A 23,883-nucleotide genomic window follows, 5' to 3' on the forward strand; every position below is an offset into this window, starting at 1 on the left:
AAAATCATCTTTGGATGACTTGGGTACAATGTATAATCTACATTTATATTAATACAAATCTGTATGTTACCTTTAGAAGTTTATGCATTTTTAGAACAAGAGGACCAGACACCAATGAACATGAATGACCCAGGTGATCCAACATCGAGAACAGTTTCAAGGATGCTGGCTGAGATGTTTCACCCTCACAATTTATTCCAGCCAAGACCTAACAATTATCCTGATTTTATCAAGATTCCCTAAAAGATAACAACACCCACAAACAACAGTAGTCTAGAGAAGAATGTCTACATTCCTCCCAAATGGAGGAATGTTTATTACCATTTAAAGGGGTTTGGTTACAAGTTGTTATTGGTAATGGTTAGGACAAAAGCTAAACAAAGGAGATTAGATTTAATGATCTTGTTCTGAAAAGAAGAAGGGGATATAGAAATGATAGGACAAAAGACCTATAGAATATGGTGATTGATATGTTTAATAACCTAAGGCTTTTCAGACATACATATGGGAGGTCAGAGGATGACTTTCAGGAGTCAGTTCTATCATGTGGGTGTCAGGGATTTGAATTCACACTGTCAGGCGTGGTGATAGGAATTTCATCAGTCCACTTGTTAAAGTTTGGTTAAATGATTAAATGGCCAACATAGACTGGCACATGGAGGGTATTACATAACGCCATATGCTTTTTCTGGACATTCAAAACTTACATTCATATTAGGGGAAAAGCAGTCTCAGCCAACAGTTAGCATGCTGAGTTATAGCTGTTTATTTCTAGAGCCTCACATTATACATGGGTGTTATACTATTTATGTTTTCATAAAAGTAAATACTATAACTCATACTAGACATAATAAAATTGTTTATTCTTACTTATATAGGCATTGATATTGGTTATTCTTATTTATGTAAGTATTCATAGTTCCACCTTGTGTTGTTGTGAAAGCTTAAGGAGAAAGAGCATATGTCAGGAATTATTTGTAAGGATTCTCTATTGCAATGATTAATATTACCATGATGGCTCAACGTTTGTAAATCTGAGAGTTTATGTTTAGGCATAGACACTTTTTTCCTTCTTCATTAATTGCTCTAGTGAAATCATCCTACTTAAGGAGAAAATATTCTAACATAACCTTGAACATATATGTTAAGCAATAACTATGCCAAGTTTTCCTTTTATGAATAAAAATAAGCAAATGACAAAGTTCTATCCATGCTAAATAAGTTTCTGCTCTTGGTATCAAAAATCCTAGTAAGCAGAGCTGGACCTAATCTCTGGAGAAAAAGTGACATCTCTCTATAACCAGAATTCACCAATTGTGAATATTTCTTCAGCTATGGGTGGGAACATGACTACATCCCCATACACTTTCACTGGATATGTCCACTACCTCTGACTCTTAGTGTTTCCACCTCCTTTTCTGTAAGGATCCCTGAGTCTGAGAGCAGGGGTTATGATATAGATGTTCCATTTAGAACTGATGACTTCACAGTCTATTTGTGTTTAATCAACATCTACTGTAAAAAGCTGTTTCTCTGATGGGGGGGTTGAAAGATTAATCTATGTGTATATAGATAAGAACTTAGGGATAGTTTATTACTACATCCATTTAGTGTTAGGGTCTCATCTAGGGTCTATAACCTCACCAGTCACAGATTCTAGTTAATGGCACTAGGCATGAGTTCTCTATTAAGTAGGCTTTAAATCCAATTAGAAAGTGGTTAGTTACTCCCCTACTTTTACATCAGTGGACATATCTTTCTAGGCTGTTTGTTATTGTAGCTTGTAAGGTTCACAGCTGGGTAGGACTATTGACTATTTTCTCCTCCACCAGTAGAATACATAGTATCTTCTAATACTATGAAAACTTGTAGTGATGTATTATTTATGATTTATTAAAGCTTGATGATTCAGAAAAGCAAAGTCAGCAGTGGTGATACACATTTAATCCCAGTAGCCAGAAGCTAGGAGGTGGTGGTACATATCTTTACTCCTAGGACTCAATATTAAGAAGTGCATGTATCACTGTGAGTCCAAGGCCATCCTTATCTATACAAGATTGAATCAGTCTCAAAGAGAATTGTATCTTATACCTTTAATCACAAAATCAGGCAAGTATATAAGACAGAAGCAAGGAGTCAGTAGAGGAATTCATTCTCTAGCCATACTGAGGAGAGGTTGCAGTCTGAGGTTTGGTGAGAGCTCGTGGAAACAGGAGACATTCAGCCTGAGGTAGAAGTAAGAAGCTAGTGGCCAGTTGCTTTGCTTTTCTGATATTCAGCTTGGAGTTTGAACCCCATTATCAGTTAAAGGGTCACTTATTTTTCCTGCTGCAAAAACTAGTCAGTAGGGATGAAGTGGCCAGGTCTATACCAGTCTAATTTCTCAATATCCTATAACTCAAATACATGGTATCATCAGCAATGAGGTCTTCTTACTAAATTCTGGAGGAAAATCCAGAGCAATGGCAATAAGCTTTAATGTTTAGAGGGAGCTATGGGATCACACCAACTGTCTTAGTGTTTCTATTCCTGCAACAAAACACCATGACCATAAAGCAAGTTGGGGAGGAGAGGTTTTATTCAGCTTACCCTTCCATATTGCTGCTCACCAGTGAATGACATCAGGCAGGAATTCAATTAGAGCAGAAACCTTGTAGCAAGAGCTGATGCAGAGGTCATGAAGGAGTACTGTTTACTGGTTTGCTTCTCACGGCTTGCTCAATCTGCTCCTGTATAGAACTCAGGACCACTAGCTGGTGGGTGGCACCACTCACAACGGGTTGGGCCCTCCCCCATTCATCACTAATTGAGAAATTTCACACACACACACACACACTTTAGGAATTTTCTACAGTAGTAGTTTTCTCTCCCCATACTCACTCCTATGCCCTGCTCCTCCCATCTCCCACCCCATTTCACTCTTCTTATTCCATTATCCCCTATTCTCCCTTCAGACCATTTGTGTTCTATCACTCTTCCTTTCAAATCCCACCATGATCAATTACTAGTTTTCTGACATCTAAGGTACTCCAATTTAAACACATATATTTAAGGATTCAGAGTTAGTATCAACATACGAGAGATAATACTCAGAACAATGTCTGACAAGCAGATATGTGTACTCAAGGTAGTTACCATTTGTAAAAATCCAAACTTTTCTGACTTACAATAGCTACTCAACATATAGCAATTGGGTAAAGAGAGAATTTAATCTTCACATTAACCAGTAGTGCTAAGTATAGTGTAGGTAAAGTCTCTTGGGCTATGACCCATTACTCTCTGATAGCTGCCGGTCTGACTCATGGTGTAACTGCCGTACTTCCATGGTTCTCCTTGAGTTTCTGGAGCGGCATTTCAGTCTCCAGTCTATTCCATTACTTTCAGTTCTACATCTCTACTCTATTTTTAGTAGAAAGAACTGCTGCTCGCTTATCAGTCTGGAACAATACTAAACCTACTGTAAATGATATCAGAAATTATTTTAACAGATCATGAAATGAGTAATAGTTTCACAAACTTTACATGTTTCTGTTTCAAGATAGTCCTCTTACTTTGTTGCCCAGGATGGTCTTGAACTCCTAGCCTCAAGCATTCTGCCTTAGACCTGTTGCTGGACTATCAGGTTAGTGACACTGCCTAACTAGTCAGTCATTAAATCGTTCAGGTTTTGATTTGTTGTAAAGTAATAGTGCTAGTAGGATGTCTCCTCAACATGTTTATGTAACACACAGAAATTTCAAAGTTACAAACGTTGAGAAATTCACTCTTTATTCCATGACTCCTAGAGAGATTCACTACTTGCTGGGTAATTTGGTACATTTATAGCCTAACACACAATATCATTGAATCGTCATTACTTACCTTGACATAATTTCATTAATTTTTCAGTTGTGGATTTACAGTCTATTGTGGAAACTCCCTCCATTGTTGTTGTTTTGAAACAAGGTATTTCTATGTAGTCCAACTTTGCTTTGAAACTCCAAATTTTATTTTCTAATTATTATACTTTTCTGCAGTACTGGAGATTGAATCAATGTTCCCAAGTATGCTAGGCAAGCACTCTACCATTGAGCTACATTCCCACTCCTTGGGGTTAAGATAGGTCTTCCTTGCTACAAATCTCAGTCTGCCTTTGAATATTATGTGGCTCCAGGGTGGCCTAGAATTAGTGATCTTCCTGCTTCTGCCTCTTGAGTACTGGGATTACAAGCAGCTATACCTATTCGCTTGAAAAATGCTGTATATAGTAACCTTAGTTGACTTCTATTTAGGTTAGCAAATTAAGAGTATTGTGTTTTGGAATAGAATTAACACTGAAGACTCATATCTTGGTTTTCAATGCAGCAGGTCTCAGCGTGCACAGGCTCCAAAGGTGATCTAACTTCTGATTGTAAAGACTCTAAATTTCATTAATGAACTCCTAGCTGTAGGGATCATTAGGAGGTGGGTTCCAAGTAGAAGAAGTAGGTCTCTGAGTATATTCTCTGGAAGGGTATATCTCATATTGGGTCCTTTACTCCCTCTGTCTCTTTTGGCTTCCGGGTAGCCATGAGGTGAACAGCTGTCTCCATCAGACACCATGGCTAGCATGGTATTTTGCCTTGGCTGAGGCTCAAAGTGACAGAGGTAGCTAAACTTTACATCATCTGAAACTGTGAATCAAAACAATCCTCTTTTTTCTTTAAAATTGTTTTTCTCAGGCTCTGTTCACAGTGACGAAAAACTGACTAATGCAAGGGAATGTCAAAACTCCTTCGCAATCTCAATCTCATCAAATAAATCAGCTTTTCATAAGCATTCAGAATTTTAACAGGATGAACTCATTAACTTAATTCAGAATGGTTTTTGATGACACTAATTGCAGTTTGGAAGGGATTTCTCAAGAAACAAGAGATTTGGAGGGCATGCAATAAAGGATTGGGTCTTACCCAAAGAGAAGGCCTGGCTTTCCTCAATGTTTCCATCTGTATGTTTGCTTAGGGTCTTCAGTTCAAAGTGGATGGTCTGATGTGACCTGCATTGAGTTCTAGTCACAGTCATGTGACCTTATGTTAGAGGCTCACAAAAAATATGGTGTAACAAAGGATAGGAGTTTCAGGTTTCACAGTTTTTTTGGTTCTGGAGTCTGAGATTAATCACTCACTCACTACAAATCAATCATGTATGTATGATGAAGTCCCTCTGCGCACCTAGTTCTGGTAAGTTTCTCTGACTGTGCTGTGCATATTATCCACATAGGTGTCAGAACAGTACGTGTTGACTTCACAGCTTGAAGACAACTGAAACTCCACATTTGAAATGCTCTGCTTACCTGTACTTTCCTTGCAGCCTCGGGTTTCCAGCTTTCCCTTTAGTAACTCAGGGTCTTTCCAGCAAATTTTCACTCCAGAGGTTTCCTTCCCTTCTCAAACTTGTAATTGGTCTTAGAAATGAGGGTGAGACCATGGCTTACAATATATAAGTACACAGAAGAGTGCATGCAGTCTAATAAAGACGTGAATTTTGAAAAAAAAAAGAAATGAGGGTGAGACTCTACTTCCAACTTTGTAGATGGCCTTTACCTCTCATATTTCCTGAGGTATATCCACATTTGATTCACAGAGATGTGGCTGTTATTGCAAAAGTAACAAGCTGTGTAATGATGAAGTATGAAAGCTGAAAGTTGGACTTTTTTTTTTTGCTTATCCTGAATGTAAGCACAAACTTTAAAGTTTGAAAAGCACAAACTTTAAAGTTGAAGATCAGTGGCATACTGATATATATTACTGTAATAAAACATTTACCATAGTTTTATTGGCTTCTTTCATAAAAAAAGACTTGGGCTGGAGAGATGGCTTAGCTGTTAAAAGCTAGGCTCACAACCAAACATATAAGAAAAGACTTAAAGGACCTGAGGAAAAATGTATTAAAAATTTCTCTCTCTCTCTCTCTCTCTCTCTCTCTCTCTCTCTCTCTCTCTCTCTCTCTCTCTCTCTCTCTCTCTCTCACACACACACACACACACACACAGAGAGATCACATGTGTCCACACAAATACATCAATACACAGAAATAAAATTAAAAATATTGAAGTAACCTCTCAATATAGACAGATAGGTTGCCAATTATCAGAGTGTAGTTATGCTTTGCTTGTGAAAAGCTTTCTAGACACTCTTCCTCCTCCAAATTAGGAGCTGTATTCAGTATTGTTTTTCAGTAAACATTTGGAAGGCCTTCTTGAGAATAAAAGGGATAAAAAAATTGAAAACAGTAGGAATAATTTCATTTGACCTAACATGTAAAAGATTATTTCAATACAAAAAACAGTTGACAGTTTAAACTATTTTCCTCTTAATTCTTAAAACATGGTATATATTGGTATATATTTTTATTTATTTCTTGGACAAGTCACATTTCTATTTGAAAAGCTAAATCTGACTGATGGCAGTTTCAGGTATAAGTTGAAATAGCACAGGGCAGATGCAGTTTCAGGTATAAGCTGAAATACCTCTTCATTATTATGTGGCCTCTTCTCCTTAAAAAACAAAACAAAACAACAACTCATTTGACTCATTTACTGTGCAGGTTGGGGAGACAGGGAAAAATGAAACACATATTTAATCTGATGTTGACCTTATTTAGCTGGTGCCAGCCTGTTATTACTTTCAGCTGTATTTTAAACGAATGTTACCTGCATGCTGCAGGGACTCTGAAAACCATTAGTATCTCATTTATAGTTGCAGTTTTAATGTACACACCACTCTTGAATCGTCATCTTGGTTCCATAATTCCATGTTTGATAAATTACTCTTCCTTGCTAGCTTCCTAGAAATGCTCTCTCAAGTTCTGAAAATTCACAATTATGTGCCTAAGATTAGCAAAATATTTTTATCCAACTCACACCAACTATACTTTTCCAGATTCATTCCCCCTCCCCAGTCAGGAGTCTGCTTACGCTTTTTTATTATAATGAATCTCCTTTGATTAAGTCTCTTGTCTCCCCTAGAATTCTTTCTCGAGTGAGACCAAGAATCTTTGAGGTTTCCCAATTCTAGTCTGGTGGCAAAATGAGTTAAACATCAGACTTTTGAAAGGCTGCATAGAACCAAACTCCTCGAGTCTTGAGAGTGGGAAAAGTTTTAGCAAATCCAGTCACTAATTCTCTTGATATTCCCCAAATTTCTATTATGTAAGCATAGAAATGTAGCAGTTGGGACTTTGGTGCATACAGCTCTTTGGACTGTGTAAGAACAGACTCTTAGAATTTGATATGTTTTCATAAAACTTCAGGTCACATAAAACAAACCCTTATCACATGATGGTTCTTTCATATTCTTTACAGTTCCAGTAACTTTTCCTTTTTTTGAATCCTACCAAACTCCATTTATACTTCGTGATTCCTTTTCCCTGAGTTATCTTCATTATTTTAATAACTGGAGTAATTCTACCGTGATTGAAGTCTTACCACAGTCAGTCTAGAATACAGAATTTCCAGTGCTTCTGGCAAGTGAAGCTTATTATTCAATCAATATTGGCTGCTTCTATAAAAAAGGGCTCTGGTAAGTATTAGGACACATCACCCAGGGAAGAAGGGAACTGGAAGGGTAGGGGTGACAAAGTATACCACGTCTGCGTCCTTGCTCATCAGTCCAAACTTAACATTAGATTTTCTAAATTTGACAGATCAACTAGGGTATCACCAGGTGTTTTGTTTTGAAGGTCAGAAATAACTTCAGGCCGGGCAGTGGTGGCACACGCCTTTAATCCCAGCACTCGGGAGGCAGAGGCAAGGGGATCTCTGTGACTTCAAGGCCGGGCTGGACCGACAGTCTCGTAAAACCAAAAAAATAAAATAACTTCAGAAGTACAAAGTTGAGAAGACATGAAACTTAAGGAAAACGAAACTTGCACCTAGAGCTGAGGGGGGGGGGCAGGGACAACGGAAGCTTCCAGCGACCACAGGACTCTGACTCACGATTGTGTCCTCCCTCTCTGCAGTTTTCAGACTTGAGCGGGGCTAGGGGTGGGGACGACCAGGCCTCTGGACGCTGGGGTGGGGATGGGGGTAGGTGGGTACCTGAGCCCGCCCCAGAAGCCCAGCAGAAAAAAGTCAGGGGACCTGGTGACCTCCCGCATCCCCGCCTCCTCTTCCCGCAGCCCCGCCTCCTCCACTCGCAGGCCCGCCTCCTCCACCCGCAGGCCCGCCTCCTCCACCCGCAGGCCCGCCTCCTCCACCCGCAGGCCCGCCCCCTCCTCCGGCTCCGCCTCCTCCTCCCGCGGCCCGCCCCCTCCCGCTACCCGCCTCCTCCTCCCACGGGCCGCCTCCTTTTCCCTTGGCCCCGCCTCCTCCAACGGCCCCGCCTCCTCCTCCTCCTCCTCCTCCGCCGCCTCCTCCTCCTCCTCCTCCTCCCGCGGTCCGCCTCCTCCTCCCGCGGCCCGCCTCCTCCTCCTCCTACTGCCCGCCTCCTTGTCCGCCCTCCCGCGGCCCGCCTCCTCCTCCTCCTACTGCCCGCCTCCTTGTCCGCCCTCCCGCGGCCCGCCTCCTCCTCCTCCTACTGCCCGCCTCCTTGTCCGCCCTCCCGCGGCCCGCCTCCTCCTCCTACGGCCCGCCTTCTCCTCCCACAGCCCGCTTTCCCGTCCTCCCGTAGCTCCGCCTCCTCCAACGGCCCCGCCTCCTTCTCCCGCGTCTGCCCCTCCCACGCCCGCGGCCGGACCTCGCCTCGGTGGGCGGGGCCGAGCGCGGCGAGATGCTGACGCGTCGACGCTGGCGTCGCGGCCGATGACGTGTCGCTCGCTCCCGCCCCGCCCCGCCCCGCCTCTCCGCGTCGCTCGGCGCCGACCGGTGTGTCTGCGGGTCTGTCCCGGCCGGGCCCCATTCCAGCGCTACGCGGTGGTAGCGAGCGACCCCCGCCGGCCGCGTGGGCTGCGGAGGAGGGCGCAGCGCAGCCCTCCACTCCGCTCGAGTGAGACGAGGAAGCTAACCTCCCTCCCGGAGGCCGGAGACGCGTGAGGCGGCGGGGCTGAGGTGAGCTGGGGGAGGGCGGGCGCGGGGACTGGAGTGTGTGGCGGGGCGGAGCCCGGAAGAGTCCAGGCGCATCGAGCTGTCATCCCTCCGCCGGGCGTCCCGGCTCACCTAAGTTTGTAGCTGGGGGTGGCATGGAAAACTCCAGAGCGATCGCTCACGGGTGCGCACATGGCGTGGCCACTAGACGAGATCTCTCTCTTCTGTGCGAAACCCGTTTTCTTTTCTTTTTTTTTTTTTTGGTTTTACGAGACAGGGTTTCTCTGTATTGTTTTGGAGGCTGTCGGTCCAGCCCGGCCTTGAACTTACAGAGATCCGCCTGCCTCTGCCTCCCAAGTGCTGGGATTAAAGGCGTGCGCCACCACCGCCCGGCTCATTTTTTTTTTTTAATGTTTCAAAGCCATGGAAACACTTCCTTCGCGTAGATTTTGGAAGGGAAATCTGTGAGTTAATTTTCCCCACTACACAGAAAAGTGTTATAGAGATTGGGTTATAGAGTTGATGGTTGTGGATGAATTTAGCAGTCGAGGAATATAGAGTACGATTTTTTAAAAAAACAAACCAGTACGCTAGTGAGGTGCTGTGGGTAGGTGAGGTAGTTCTTGGTGGGATGCAGTGGATTCATGTATTTGTTTTTCTTTGCTTTAAAAGAAACCGAAGTTTAGTCTCACAGGAGTTTGATACGCTTGCTATCCCAGGTGCCGTTTACTTGGTAACCATATTTCCTTTTTGTCCCTGGGCTATTCGATGGAATACTCACTGTCCTCTTCATCCTTTTCAGATTCATAAGTGAAACACTTATTTTCTGAATTTTAGTTTTATCAAGTTCACAATTCCGGCTCCTGAGTCTAGTTCTAGTCTCACATTCTCTATCATGCTGCATATTTAGTTTTGCCACACTGGTAATAATACTAGTGTTCCATTAGAATGTTCGTAGAGACGTCAATTAAATGTAGTTAAGTGTTATATATATATGAATGAATAAATATTTCAGAACTTAATTTTCTTGATTCTTGTCAAATAGTTTTCTTTTTATAATTGGTTTATTTATTCATCCAATAGTCCACCACTCAGTCTTCATTCAAGCCCGGGCACTGTGGGAGGCCTAGGACATAGAAAGGCCCTGTTCTCATAGAACTTTGTATAGTTCATTAGCAAGCATCTTTTTAGGAGGAATCGTAATTCAGCAATTGGAAATTAATTTCTGTCAGAGGAACGTTTTCTTCTTTTTCTTTAGTATTTAAAGTGGTTGTTCCAGCTTCTAGTATAGGAAGTATGCACACAAAACACTTCATCAGGAGCCTATACGGTAAATACACAGTAAATATATTACTTTATATCATCTTTCTTGAGAAGAGAACTTCTAGAAGCCTTTCTAGGAAAACAGTTTTCAACTTTGAGAAGGTAGCTATGTGCAATTAAATTTTTAGCTTGTGAACACGTACAGAAACAAATACAGAATTACTGAGGAGAGAATAAGGAATTGGTTACACACCCTTAACCTGAAAACTCAAACTATGAAGTGCTCTCAAACCTTGTTAAATTTTTGTGATTAAGACTTTATTATAAACCCAGCGGTGGTGATGCATGCCTTTAATCCCAGCACTCGGGAGGCAGAGACAGGCGGATGGATCTCTGTGAGTTCGAGGGTAGGCTGGACCGACAGCCTCCGAAACAATACAGAGAAACCCTGTCTCGTAAAACCAAAAAAAAAAAAAAAAGACTTTATTATAAAGAACTTGTGAATAAAATAGAACATTGTGCAGAGGAATTAGCCAGATCTGAAATGTATTATACAGTTACAGTATTCTGAAACTGTAGGCTTCACATTGGACTTCACATTTTCACTGCCAAATTTTTCACTCACTGTGTCTACCACAAAACAAAAAATCTGTGACAGAATTAAAATGGAAAAAAAAGCTATATAATCTCTTTCAAGACTCAAGTATCAATTTACCCACATCATTTCTTCCTTATCACCTAATATTAACCCTTCTCCCTTTTACATCTTCACTGAACCTTGGTTTACCTTTGTGCATGGGCAGGAACAGGCACAAAACACACAGACAGCTAGTAGCTGCATATGAGATAAGACATGGTTTTTTCTTTTTGTCTGAGATTATGTGACTGCACTGACAGACATTTTAAACCAGTGGTTCTCAACCTTCCTAATGCTGCTTCCCTTTAATACAGTTGTGGTAACCCCCATCCATAAAATTATTTTGTTGATACTTCATAACTAATTTTGCTATTGTTATGTTTGGAAACTATCTGTTCAGTTCATTAGCCCATTTGTTGATTTTTGACAGTTTTATTTCCTTAGTATTTAATTTGTACAATTCTTCCTAAGTTCTGGATGTTAAACCTCTCTTTTGAAGTATAGCTGGTATAGACTTTCTCCTCTTCTGTAGGTTGTCTTTGTGCTCTGCTGAGTTTCCTTTGCCATGCAGAAGCTTTTTGGTATTTGAGTCTTTAAAAACTGATACGACATCAGAAGTTGGTAATTCTACATCATATTAAAAATATTGAACAACATCAACTTCAGACTTGAGTATAAAATATAAAAGGTAAATTATTTTAATTGTGGGTCCCCATCAATATAATCTCATTCTTACGTGCAGATATTCTAAAATCCAACAGCCTCAATAGGGAGCACTTTAATTTCAAACATTTCACATAAGGAATTCTGAGTCTGTACTTCATACTTATTTAGCAACCATCAGAAAGCATGTCTTTTACTTCAAGTAAGCATTGGAGTATTTCTTGTATATTTTGTCTAGCTCAACATCTGGCAAGTAGTCCCTATATAAAGCTTGAACCCAACACTATCATTTAAGAAGTTCTTTGTTAATATACTTGGGCAAGGGAGGTTGAGAAAGCACTTAGTTTTATTTTGCTTTATTGTGATGTTTTACAAGTTTTATTTCTGACACCTTAAACTGATTAGGAGATTTTAATTCATTATTTCATCATTCTGCTTAATCAAGTTTTAATCATCTTGAAAGGGGTTTTAGAAATAGTTTGTGGTTCTCTTTGATTTTACTGATTAGAAAATGAAGTTACTAAGAATTCTTCTTGCAATGAATTACAGAAGTGAAAGAACAGTAGCCAAACCTAATGAATGTAGGGAACATAAATGGGAGTCTAGCTTAATTTGTAAGATAGACAGACAGAATATAACACAGATCTGAATTTGAATGTAATGACAGAGAGAGGAGAGACACAGAGAGAGAGAGATGGAGACAGAGACAAACAGACAGACAGACACAGAGAGAGAGAGAGAGAGAGAGAGAGAGAGAGAGAGAGAGAGAGAGAGAGAGAGAGAGAGGAGAGACACAGGTCTGAATTTGATGGAATGAATGTTTGTGTCATAGGACTACCCTCGCTAATAAATTTTCTTTTGTTAAGTTTTAGCCAATCTTTCTTCACTCTTACTCTCCAAAGAGAGTTATTAGGAGTTGTGTTTATTGTCAAAGCTTATACTATGGTAGGGCACATAAATAAAACTCCTAGTAATAAGAAAAATTAATGGTTAACAGTAAGCATTTTTATATTTTAATTTGATAACTGATGGTTGGTGAAAATTGATATTTGAAGTGCAGAAAGTTTAGTACTGACTACTAAATTGCTAAACTTCTGACACAGTTTCCTCAAGTTACAGAAATATACTTAATACACCTAGTTTATGTTGTTGGCAACTTTTAAACCCATAACTTAAACCTCTTAATTTGCATAATACCTGTCCTACCAAACCTGAACTTTAAAAGAAGGAAAGTAATCTGTTTTGGGATTATTGGGTACTTAGGGAAGCAGCTACCAAAACTTGACATTTTCATAGATTGCAAGTTAAGTGAATGGGTAGGAAGACACTTACTTTTCAATAGTTAGTAAAAATGACTTACAAAATTGATGTGAAAAATCTCAATTTGTATTACAAAAGAATAAATCCAAGCTTACTGTTAAGATTGCTTTTGGCCTTGTCAGATGGAACTATAAAAGTGTTAAATTCTCCTGTGTATTAATAGGAATAAATCTACCTTTTGTGTTGAGTTAATAAACTTAATTATAAACTTCTACATGTTTTTCAAGATGTTAACTTCAGGTTGATATCATACACAAATAATTCCACTGTATCTTTTCCAGTGGATTTTTTTGTCTTTTCCTTCCTTCTTTCCTTCCCTCTTTCCCTCCCTCCCTCCCACCCTCCCTCTCTCCCTCCCCTTCTCCCTCCCTCGCTCCCTCCCTCCTCTTTCCCTCCGTTTCATGAACTGCTGTGGAGTAGTACCTTCAGGACCAGGAGGCTCACTAAACATTCTTTGTGAAAATTTTTAATTATGTATTTATGTATGTGACCATGAGTGTGGGTGCCTGCAGAGACCAGAAAGAGGGTGTTGGGTTCCCTAGAGCAGAGTGTGATGATTTGAATCAGAACAGCTTCCATAGGCTCATTTGGATTTGGATGCTTAGTCATCAGGGAGTGGCACTACTTGAGAGGGATTGGAAGTTGTAGCCTTGTTGGGGGAAGTGTGTCATTGTGAGTAGGCTTTGAGGTTTCAAAAGCCCAGGCCAGACCCAGTGTCTAGCTCTCTTCCTGCTGCCTACAGATGTGGATGTAGAACTCTCAGCTGCTTGTCCAGCAACATATCTCTGCTTGTGTGCTGCCATGCTCCTCACCATGATAATAGACTAAACCTCTGAAAACTGTAAGCAAGCCCAGTTAAACACATTCTTTTATAAGAGATGCATGGTCATGGTGTCTCTTCACAGCAATAGAATGCTAAGACACTGGGATTACTAGTAGCTATGAGCTGCTTGATGTGAGTACTGGGAACAGAACTTCGGTAGCTTTTAACACTGAGCCATCACTCCAGTCTGTGAGCATTCTTAAAGGACTGAAGGGTTTTTCAAAATTATTAGTGTGCTCTATATTCAGCTCTCCACCTGTGGATTTCCACTCCTTTGAGAACCAAATAACCTTTTCACAGAGTTTGCCTAAGACTATTAGAAATCACAGATTACAGTATGTTTCATAACAGCAAAATTTTAGGAAGTATCAACGAAAATAATTTTATGATTCGGTTACCACAATGCTAGGAACTATATTAAAGAGTCATAACCTTAGTAAGATTGATAACCACTGCTCTATATTTTGAGGACTGGGCTAATAGTAGTAATAATCATCTTCAGACAGATTAATGCTCTGCATCATTTAGTATGTTTTGAGTTTCTATGCACAGGCCAAGAAACTGCAAAAGTAGTGTGTAACAGCAAGAAACACCGTTACTTCTACACTCTGGTATTAAATGGACAGTCTGAGGCTGGTAATATATTGATTTGTGGCATGTCCTCATTACTGGTTGAGTTTGGCTTCCATATTTACAAAAAGATGAGTAAGTATATTAGGAAGTTTGAAGGTGGTTTAATACCTTTTTAAAAGAGATATTATACAGTATTAAAAGCTGAATTTTGAAGAACATTGGTGAAAAATGTATTTTGGTGGACATTTTACTATATATTTTTATAGTATTTTATACAATTGACTAACCCCTATCTTAGACCTTTCTCTTTCGTTTGTTTTGGTGGCATATCATACTTCTTTGCTTTTGGACTCTATGGCCTCCTGCTGTTAATATCTTAGATTTATCCATGTTTCTCTAAATCACTGTTATTCATTTCAGGAACTGTCAGCTTTATAAATCTTTTCTGCCTGTTTAGTTCATCCAAGTCTTCACTTCCTGTTGTCTTTTCTTACTTCACTCACATTAATATGTACATAATTTTTAAATTTCTCCATGTGGTTTTACTGGTGATTTTCATGTCTTTCTTAAAACTTGCCTTCTCTCCTGAGTTCTACACCTGACTAATTTTACTGTTACTTTTACTTGAATGTCATATCTGTGCTTGTTAGTTTTCTGTCATCTTGACCCAGGTTGGATTCATCTCTCAGTTGAGAAGACTGGCCTGTAGGCAAGGGTGTGAGGCGTTTTCTTGATTAATGGTTGATGTGCTAGGGTCCAGCTCACTGTTGGCGGTGCCCCATTCCCCTCCTGGGCAGGCTATTCTGAGCTGTGTAAAAGAACAGGCTGAGCAAGCCTATAAGCAGTATTCTTCTGTGGTTCTGCTTCAATTCCTGCCTCTACCCTGACTTACCTTATGGTAAACTAAGGTGTAGGATGATGTAGTAAACACACTCCTTTCCAAGTTGCTTTGGTCATGGTTTTTATCACAGCAAAGCTGTTCCTCCTCAACTTGATTTTGGTTATGTTTTCAAATCATAGAAACAACAACCTAGGACAACATTTAAAGAGAAAACAAACTAATCCTCTGCTTAAACCCAATGAATTCCTGTATCTTCCTGTTTTGTTAAATTGCTTATTCCCTCCACAACAAATATGGTTAATTAACAAACCAAATATTTTGACTTACATAATCACTTAGATTTATCCACGTTTCTCTAAATCACCGTTATTCCTTTCAGGAACTATCAGCTTGCTTATCTTTCATTTAGAAATTCTGCGAAGACTTCCTAATCTTTCTGCTTCCAGTGTTGCCTTGGTTTGGTCCATTCTTTTCACCATAGTTTTAATGATCCTAATTAAATACAGTTCAAGTAAAACTTTTTGGAGATCTTTCTTTTCATCGTTTCCCTTCCTTCCTTCCTTCCTTCCTTCCTTCCTTCCTTCCTTCCTTCCTTCCTTCCTTTTTTGTTTGCTGTTATGATAGTTGCTAAATTTAACCAGGTTAATATGTCTTTTCTGAAGATTTTAGTCTGTCAGATGCCATTGTTTGTCATACAATTTCTGACTGCTGTACTCTAGTAATATGCTTCAGTTCCTTGAATGTGGCTTATCCTCGCCACACAGCTAGTGTATGTTTCCCTCTATACCTGATTTGCTCTTCACATTTGAAGTCTCAGAGATTCTCCATCTTCATCTCCTTTCATGTTTTGTTAAACACATCCACTCTGTTTCTAGTCATGTTCTTTATTGCTACTTTTTATATCAGGTTTTATATTAATTCACTTATTTTGCGTTGTGTTAGCTTGTTTAATTGACTTCTTTCCCCTTTTATGCTGTGGCTCATTGTGAACTCTAGATTGATTTTGCTCACCATGGTCCATAAACACCATGGTGTTCAAAATGTAGTGGAAGTGCTAGTAAAGAAATGTCAATTAAATAAATGATAAAAGTACAACTACCATGTAACTGAGTTGTATTGTACCACTCCTGAGCAGATATCCAGAAGACTATTCTACTAATAGATATTCTTGTTCATTCACGCTTATTGCTACTCTAGTTACAACAGCAAGAAAATGGAATCTGTTTAGATGTGTTTCACCAATTCTAATTGGTATTAACAATAAAAACCCAGAGACAGTTATTGGGGTTAAAGCTGAAGATCAGAAAAGCAAAGCGACCAGCCATTAGAGAGTTCTTACCTCTACCAATGCTCAGACCGAAGGAGCGATCCTGTCCTCAGACTTCATCTCCAGACAGCATCAAACCTTAGACTGTACTGAACTCCTGTCTCCTCCTGCTTTATAGTTCTCTCTAGTGCTGAATTAAAGTGTGTACTACCACTGCCTGGCCTCTATGCCTAACTAGTGTGGATAGCTTGCACTCTTATCTTCAGGCAAGCTTTATTTGTTAGATCATAAACAAAATATCACCATGTACATGTTCATCAGCAGATGACTGGATAATGAAAATGTGGTACACATACAAATGGAATGCTAATCAGCTATAAAGAAAAATAAACTGAAATTTGCAGAAAAACATGAAATTGGAAAATATATTGAGTGAGGTAACTCAGGCCTAGACAAAACACTACATGTTCTTTCTCATATTTATATCTTGAGTTTTATATATGTCTATTTAGGTGGGCATTAGTATATATAGGCACTATAAAACTAGAAAAGAACATATGATAGGGGAAAATCTTTAAGGGTAAGTGAGGGTAGGAGAGGATAAGAGAAAACACATTATGAAAGTGAAAAGGTTACCTAAGGTAGAGGGTGTGGAAATGTGGTGATTTGATAAGAATGACCCCCATAGACTCATAGGTTTGAATGCTTGGTCTCCGTGGAGTGGCACTATTAGGAGGTGTGGCTTTGTTGGAGAAAATGTATCACTGTGAGTGTGTTTTAGGATTGCAGAGGCCCAGGCCAAGCCTTTCTTCCTGATGTAGAACTCTCAACTACTTCTCCAGCATTGTGTTTGCCTGTGTGCTGCCATACTTCACCCCAGGATAATAAAGGACTAATCCCCTGCAACTGTAAGCCAGCCCTAGTTAAATGTTTTCATTTGTTTCACAGCAATAGAACATTAAGACAAACGGTTTAAGAAGGGTTAGGAGACAGATGTGTGTAGGGGGGATTGACATGGGGAGGGATGACAAAACCAAGTATTTATAAAAATACATATAAAGAAAAAAACAGAAAGAATAAAATTAATGAAATAGCAAAGGAAAAAACACAAATATCAGTTAAATGATTGCACGTTTTTGCTATTTCTACATTCATCTGTTAGATTTTCCCCTTTGATCTAGGGCCCTGGCAATTTTTTTAAAGATTTTTTTTATGATTTTATTGATTTGAGAGTTAGAAAATGCTTATCTAAATTATATTTTAAAATTAGAAGTTTACAGGTATATTTTCGCTGTGAGCCTAGCCTTTAATGGATGAGCCTTCTCTAGAGGCAGAGAGGCAGGTGGTTCTTTGAGTTTAAGGCTGGCCTGGTCTACACAGATCAAGTTCGTTAAGTTTCGGTCTGGTGGCCCTGTGCAGTGGTGAGATTGTGGTGTTGAAGTCTCCACTTTAAGTGTGTGGGGTTTAATGTGTGATTTGAGTTTTAGTAAAGTTTCTTTTACGAATATGGGTGCCTTTGTATTTGGGGCATAGATGCTCAGAATTGAGACTTCATTCTTATGGATTTTTCCTGTGATGAATATGAAATGTCCTTATTCATCCCTCTTGATTAATTTCAGTTTGATGTCTAATTTGATAAATGTTAGGATAGGTACACCTGCTTGGTTCTTAGGTCCATTTGATTGGAAAGTCTTTTCCCAACCCTTAACTCAGAGGTAATGTCTGTCTTTCAGGGTGAGGTGTGTTTCTTGTATGCAGCAGAAGGATGGATTCTGCCTTCATATCTATTCTGTTATCCTGTGTCTTTTTATAGGTGAGTTAAGATCATTGAAATTGAGGGATATTAATGAGCATTGATTGTTGATTCTTGTTTGTTTTGGATTCATTTGTTTGGTGGTGGTATTGTGTGTGAATTTTACCCCTACTTCTGCCTTTTGGTAAAGTGAGATTATGGCCTATGCTTTTTCCTTCAGTTTGAGTTTTCCTTCCAGACATTTCTGTATGGCTGGATTTGTAGATATGTATTGTGTAAGTCTGGTTTTGTCACGGAATATCTTATTTTCTCCATCTATAGTAATTGAGTGTTTTGCTGGGTATAGTAATGTAGACTGGAATCTCTGGTCTCTTAAGTGTTTGTAGAACATCTATCCAGTACCTTCTGGCTTTCAGAGTTTTCATGGAGAAGTCAAGTGTAATTCTGATAGGTCTGCCTTTACATGTTACTTGGCCTTTTTCCTTTGCTGCTCTTAATATTCTTTCTTTATTCTGTATTTTTGATGTTTTGATTATTATGTGGTGTGGGGAGTTTTCTTTTTTTTGGGGGGGGGTCCAGTCTATTTGGTGTTTGGTAAGCTTCTTGTACTTTCATAGGCATGTCCTTCTTCAGCTGGGAAAGTTTTCTTCTATGATTTTGTGTTTTCTGCACCTTTGAGCTGACTTTCTTCGCCTTCTTCTATACCTATTATTCTTAGGCTTGGTCTTTTCACTGTGTCCCATATTTCCTGGATATTTTGTGTTAAGGGTTTGTTGGATTTAAGATTTTCTTTATTTCCTCTAGTTTATCTTCAATGCCTGAGATTCTAACTTCCATCTCTTGTATTCTGTTGGTTAAGCTTGCATCTCTAGTTCCTGATAATTTACTCAGCTTTTCTATTTCCAGCATACCCTCAGTTTGTGTTCTCTTTATTGTCTCTATTTCAGTTTTCAGGTCTTGAACTGTTTGAATTGTTGCCTTCATCTGTTTGTTTTTTTTTTTTCCCCTTGACTTTCCTTGCTTTTTATAAGAGATTGTTGATTTCTTGCATTTTTTTGTTTGTTTTTTCTTCTATTTCTTTAAGGGATTTTCTCATATTGTCTTTGAGGGCCTCTATCATTTTCATGAGGTTGTTTTGAAGGTCATTCTCTTCTGTTTCATCTGCATTGGGATGTTCAGGTCTTTCTGCTGTAGAGTTCCTAGACTCTGGTGTTGTCATATAAGTCTTTCTGTTGTTGGATGTATTCTTATGCTGTAGTCTTCCCATCACTTCTTCCAGTGGGTATAGGTGGGGCCTCTCCCTCTCCTGGTGGGTATGGGTTCAAGGCTCTATGCTCCTTCCTCCCCCTCCCTCCCTCCCTCCCTCCCTCCCTCCCTTTCTCCCTCCCTACCAGAAGGTGGAGGGGCAAGACCGGAATGGTGGGCGATGATGCTGACTGCTTTGTACTGCCTCTAGTTCCCTCTGCAGGGTGTGGTGGCAGGAAGAGTCTGGTGGCTGCTGCATTTTTTAATTAAAAATTTTTTATACAATATATTATTTTCTCTCTCCTTAATTCTTCACAGATTCTTCCTACCCATCTACCCACCCAACTTCATATTCTTTCTCTAGCCCTCAAAAAATATTAACTAATAGAAAACCAGTAAGACAAAAAAAATTTAAAAATTTGTCCTGAATTAAAAATTGGAATAGTGAACATTTGGTAATACTTGCTTTTTCAGGTTTCTATGAGAATTAGTTGCTGTTTTCCTTGGCAAAATAATCATCTTGTGGATACTCCTTTATCATACTACTTCACATGAGTTCAGTTTTTACTTTGCTTTCCTTTTCCCACTTAAAGTTCTTATAAGTTGGTACTTGCAAAAATGGACATCTCACATTAAGAAATATAATCTTGTATATACCAGATACTTTTCAAATAGTTTGTTCAGAATGTCCAAGTTACCAGACATTGAGTTTGATTTTTTTTCATAACCAGTGTCTCTTAGGAGCTTTTGTTTATTTAAAACTTAATTTTGGAACATTTTAAGAAATGGAATTTTTCAGAAGTAATGTAACACATACACACTTCGTATTTAACAAATATTTACTTTTTTCATATTTTCTCTTATTTTAAAATAGTACAGTTTTCTTTGTCAACTTTTTCTGTCCCATAGTCTGTAACATTAAAGCTAGTATTTCTGTGGTGGTATAAAGGCCAAAGTATAAGAGGAGATTGATGGAAAGAAATGGAGTGAATTAACTTGAAAAGGTTTGAACTAGAATGGCAGATGCCCTCTGCTCATGGAAGAAAGTGCTTATGTGGGTTCAGGGGTTTATGGCATTAGGCAGTACAAATCATGTTTCAAAGTTTTCTTTATTCCTTCCTTCCTTCCTTCCTTCCTTCCTTCCTTCCTTCCTTCCTTCCTTCCTTCCTTCGAGACATGGTCTCTGTATATCATTCTTGCTGCCCTGGAATATAGAAGAGATCTACTTGCCTCTGCATCCAAGAGGTAGGATTAAAGGTGTGCACCACCACATCCAGCTAAAGTATTACTAATACCAGAAAGGAACATCCATTCTTTTGTAATTTGCTTATTATGTAACTTGTGCTTAGTGGAAAATATAAACAATGAAAACTATCATTGACTGATATATACAGATATCTTTATTTTTAAAAAAATCACCAAATACCATGATATTCTTAATATTTTAACTTTAAAAGCTATTAGCCAATAATCCTCAGAGAAATAACAACATTAAATGTTTTTAAAGACCCATTTTATAAATTTTTTAAACAGCAAGATGTACATCTAAAATACACAATGCTTTTTGAAGTATGGTGATTATTTTCAGCACTTTTGATTATTATGTGCTGGGGGATTTTATTCTGTACTTAAGAAGCTAGCATTGTAGCAAGTGCTCTTAGAGCTTTTTATTTTTCTTATGTAGGTCAGTTTGTTGAGTTTGATGACCTGTGTCATTTCTAAACAGATAAATATCATTGTGTTTTGTTTCAGTTTCGAATTTCGTATTTCTATGGATCACTGATTGAGTAAAAGATGGTTTTACCTCGGCTCACAGGAGCCTTGCGCTCCTTTTCAAATGTCACCAAGAAAGATAATTATAATGAAGAAGTGGCTGACTTAAAGGTAATGCTCTTAAGTGGAAAATTATTAAAAACAAAGAGTATGGGTATTTGACATTTCTTTTGCTTTTTGTTTTTAAGTTGTATCTGCTTAGAATGGACATTTTATCTTATTTCTGTCTTGAAGGAGATTTGAGTATAATGATGTTTTCATGGAACTATACTTATGTTAAGCACTCTGACTGTTATCAAAGGGAATAATCAAATAACAGGCCTTCATGTTTTTTGTTGTTTAGACCTCTACTACAGTTAATTTTGTGATTTAGTTTACATTTATTTTGAATCAACTGGGTGTGGTTTTAGATTTCTTGTTAAATTCTTCACACGTGATAAAAACACTATGTACCTTAACATAGAACATACAGATACTAATTTCAAGCTCCACAGTTGGTCTCATAGTTGACTTGTCCATACAGTTGGTAAGAGTACATTCAACCCTTAAAGAGGTTAATAGTAAGGCAGTAAGGCCTTTTTATGATCAAAAGATTAGAAATAAATACTAGAAATAAAAATTTATGGAGCCCCAGATTCTTTTAACTGTAATGTAACTATTTGAAAATGACTTCTGTGCACAAGCTTCCTTACATGACTCAGCTTTATAATACATATAATACATAACTTTCACAGTAAACATCATTACCACATGGACAGTGTAGTTAACACTTTGGAGAGTAATGGGAAGAATGCCAGTCACTTTTCAGATTGATTCAGTTACTGTAATTTCTGAGCAACCAATTTGGGTATGTGGTTTCACAGTGCATTTCTTCTATAAGTAAAAACTTATGTAAGTAAGTTTTGTAAAATAAATAATATGGAATTATAAATGTAACATTATAAAAAGTAAATTATACTAAGACTTATTAAATTCTATGTAAAGTATTTGCAAGTGAGACTTAGAAAAGTCCTTAATCTATGGTTCATTAATTTGTATAGAATAATATACAATATCATAAGGTAGGTGGCTCTGCCAGCAAAAAATTTGTATTCTATATTACTGGAGCTTAAAGTTCAGAATCAAGGCAGAGATTCTTTTTCCTGGAAACTTCTCTGTGACTTATAGATAGCAGAATTTGCATTGTATCTTCTAGAACCTTTCCTCTATAGAAGCTTACCCCTGGTATCCTTGAGCATGGTTCATTTTTCTGTAATTAAACCAATCAGGTGGGATTATAACCTAACATTGGCTTTCTGAGGTCATGGAGGTTAGGATGGCAATGTGAATTTTGAGGCGGGGCAGTTAAGCTCATAATATATAGATTTTGACTAATTTGCATATGCAAGGAGTTTACTCATTTAAGTCTTTAAATTGCAATATTTCTTTCTGAATATGATTATATTATAGTCCTTCAAAAGGTAAATGAGCAAAAGCTGTAGTCATTTACATATATATATATATACATACTTAAATATTTCATATTAAAAATGAAACTTATGTAGACTTAAATCTGTAAGTGATATGTTGACTTTTGGTAGAAAAGTTAAATGTTTGGCAGCATGGTCAAGGATTATAGTCCTCATGATGTATCTATTATATGGGGGATGAAGACCTCAATGTTTTTCTTTAAAAGAAAAATTTAAAGCAGTTTCTTTTAATTTTTGGCTTCTTAGATGACTGTATTGTAGAGTGAAAACATGATTTCTTTGTAGGCTGAAGCGTCATTGATGCAGTTTTTATAAAGTGTTACAGTTAATTTCTTCACGTAAAGCTTGACCCAGATAGCACAGTTTATTACCAGTCTTTGGTATACTTTTCCTTAATGATGCAGTATTGTGTCAGACCATAAAGCGATCTTCACAATGATTGTTTGTTTTTCACAGTAGTTAATATAAGATTATGATCTGTATTCTTAATATTAATATCTAATATTTTGTTTTATGTTTTTACCTTTGTAGGGCCTTGCAAATTATTCTGAACTAGTGATAATATGGAAGATATTTGTAATTTAAAAGCATAAAGGCTATATACTTTTCCCCCATGTCATTTCACTTAAGATTGTAGTATTTTAAATACTTTTGCCTCCTGTGGAAGGAAAATGGCATGTATAATGAACTTTGTTTTAATGTGACTTTTTAATCACAGAAAATATCTGCCGTATATAAAAGTAGGGGTGAAAGTAAAGTGAATCATTGTATCTATGACCTTATTGTAAAGTGAAGTCATTTTATGGCCAGTCTATTTCAGATGTATCTTTTCCTGTTCTGTTTTTAATCCACTTTGACCTACCTCATTTCAAGTTAGAAAATCCAAGTAGGAAAATAATGAGTGATGAGCATCATCAGCACAAGCAAGAGTAAAGTTACAGTTTTTGCTTGACTCACCAGTTCTTTTTTAGATAGCTTCATGACTTTTACCTATGGATCAAAGCTAGGGATCTGACATAAAATTTTTATTGCATTCTCTAATCAATCCTTGAGAAGGAAAAGATTTATAGTTTCAAGAAAAGAGTGTATATAGAAAACAATCTAAGACTAACCTTTAGTTCCAGGGTCATACTTTGGAAAACAGTGCTGTTTAAATGTGCTGAACTGATTAATCAGGGGACTGTAATAGTCTTCAAATGCCTTTTGTCAAAATGTATTTTTATGGTCATTATAAACTGTGTTAAAAAAAAGGAAAGAAATATGTGGGATGTTTTCA

General features: G+C 38.2%; 1 protein-coding gene and 1 long non-coding RNA gene across 3 annotated transcripts in view; one reads left to right on the forward strand and one right to left on the reverse strand.

Moving 5' to 3' along the window:
* Nucleotides 1-6,362: 6,362 nt before the first annotated feature.
* Nucleotides 6,363-8,089, reverse strand: LOC121134713. The gene is made up of 3 exons (XR_005871838.1): nt 7,955-8,089; nt 7,445-7,520; nt 6,363-6,514 (listed from the first exon to the last, which is right to left on the reverse strand). It is a non-coding gene; the product is annotated as an uncharacterized LOC121134713 (long non-coding RNA).
* Nucleotides 8,090-8,785: 696 nt separating this feature from the next.
* Nucleotides 8,786-23,883, forward strand: part of Ascc3 (activating signal cointegrator 1 complex subunit 3) — a 252,501-nt gene continuing 237,403 nt past the window's right edge. Inside the window, exons 1-2 of one of the 2 annotated variants that reach the window (XM_040733169.1) lie at nt 8,786-9,004; nt 21,118-21,249. In XM_040733169.1, coding sequence (XP_040589103.1) covers nt 21,160-21,249 — 90 coding nt within the window. In that variant the 5' untranslated portion in view covers nt 8,786-9,004; nt 21,118-21,159. Of the gene's footprint in view, nt 9,005-20,591; nt 20,611-21,117; nt 21,250-23,883 lie in introns of those variants that run through there. The other variant, XM_040733170.1, reaches the window with a different exon arrangement.

Source organism: Mesocricetus auratus, unplaced genomic scaffold, assembly GCF_017639785.1.
Source record: "Mesocricetus auratus isolate SY011 unplaced genomic scaffold, BCM_Maur_2.0 Super-Scaffold_100029, whole genome shotgun sequence".
In the NCBI taxonomy this organism is placed as follows: Eukaryota; Metazoa; Chordata; class Mammalia; order Rodentia; family Cricetidae; genus Mesocricetus; species Mesocricetus auratus.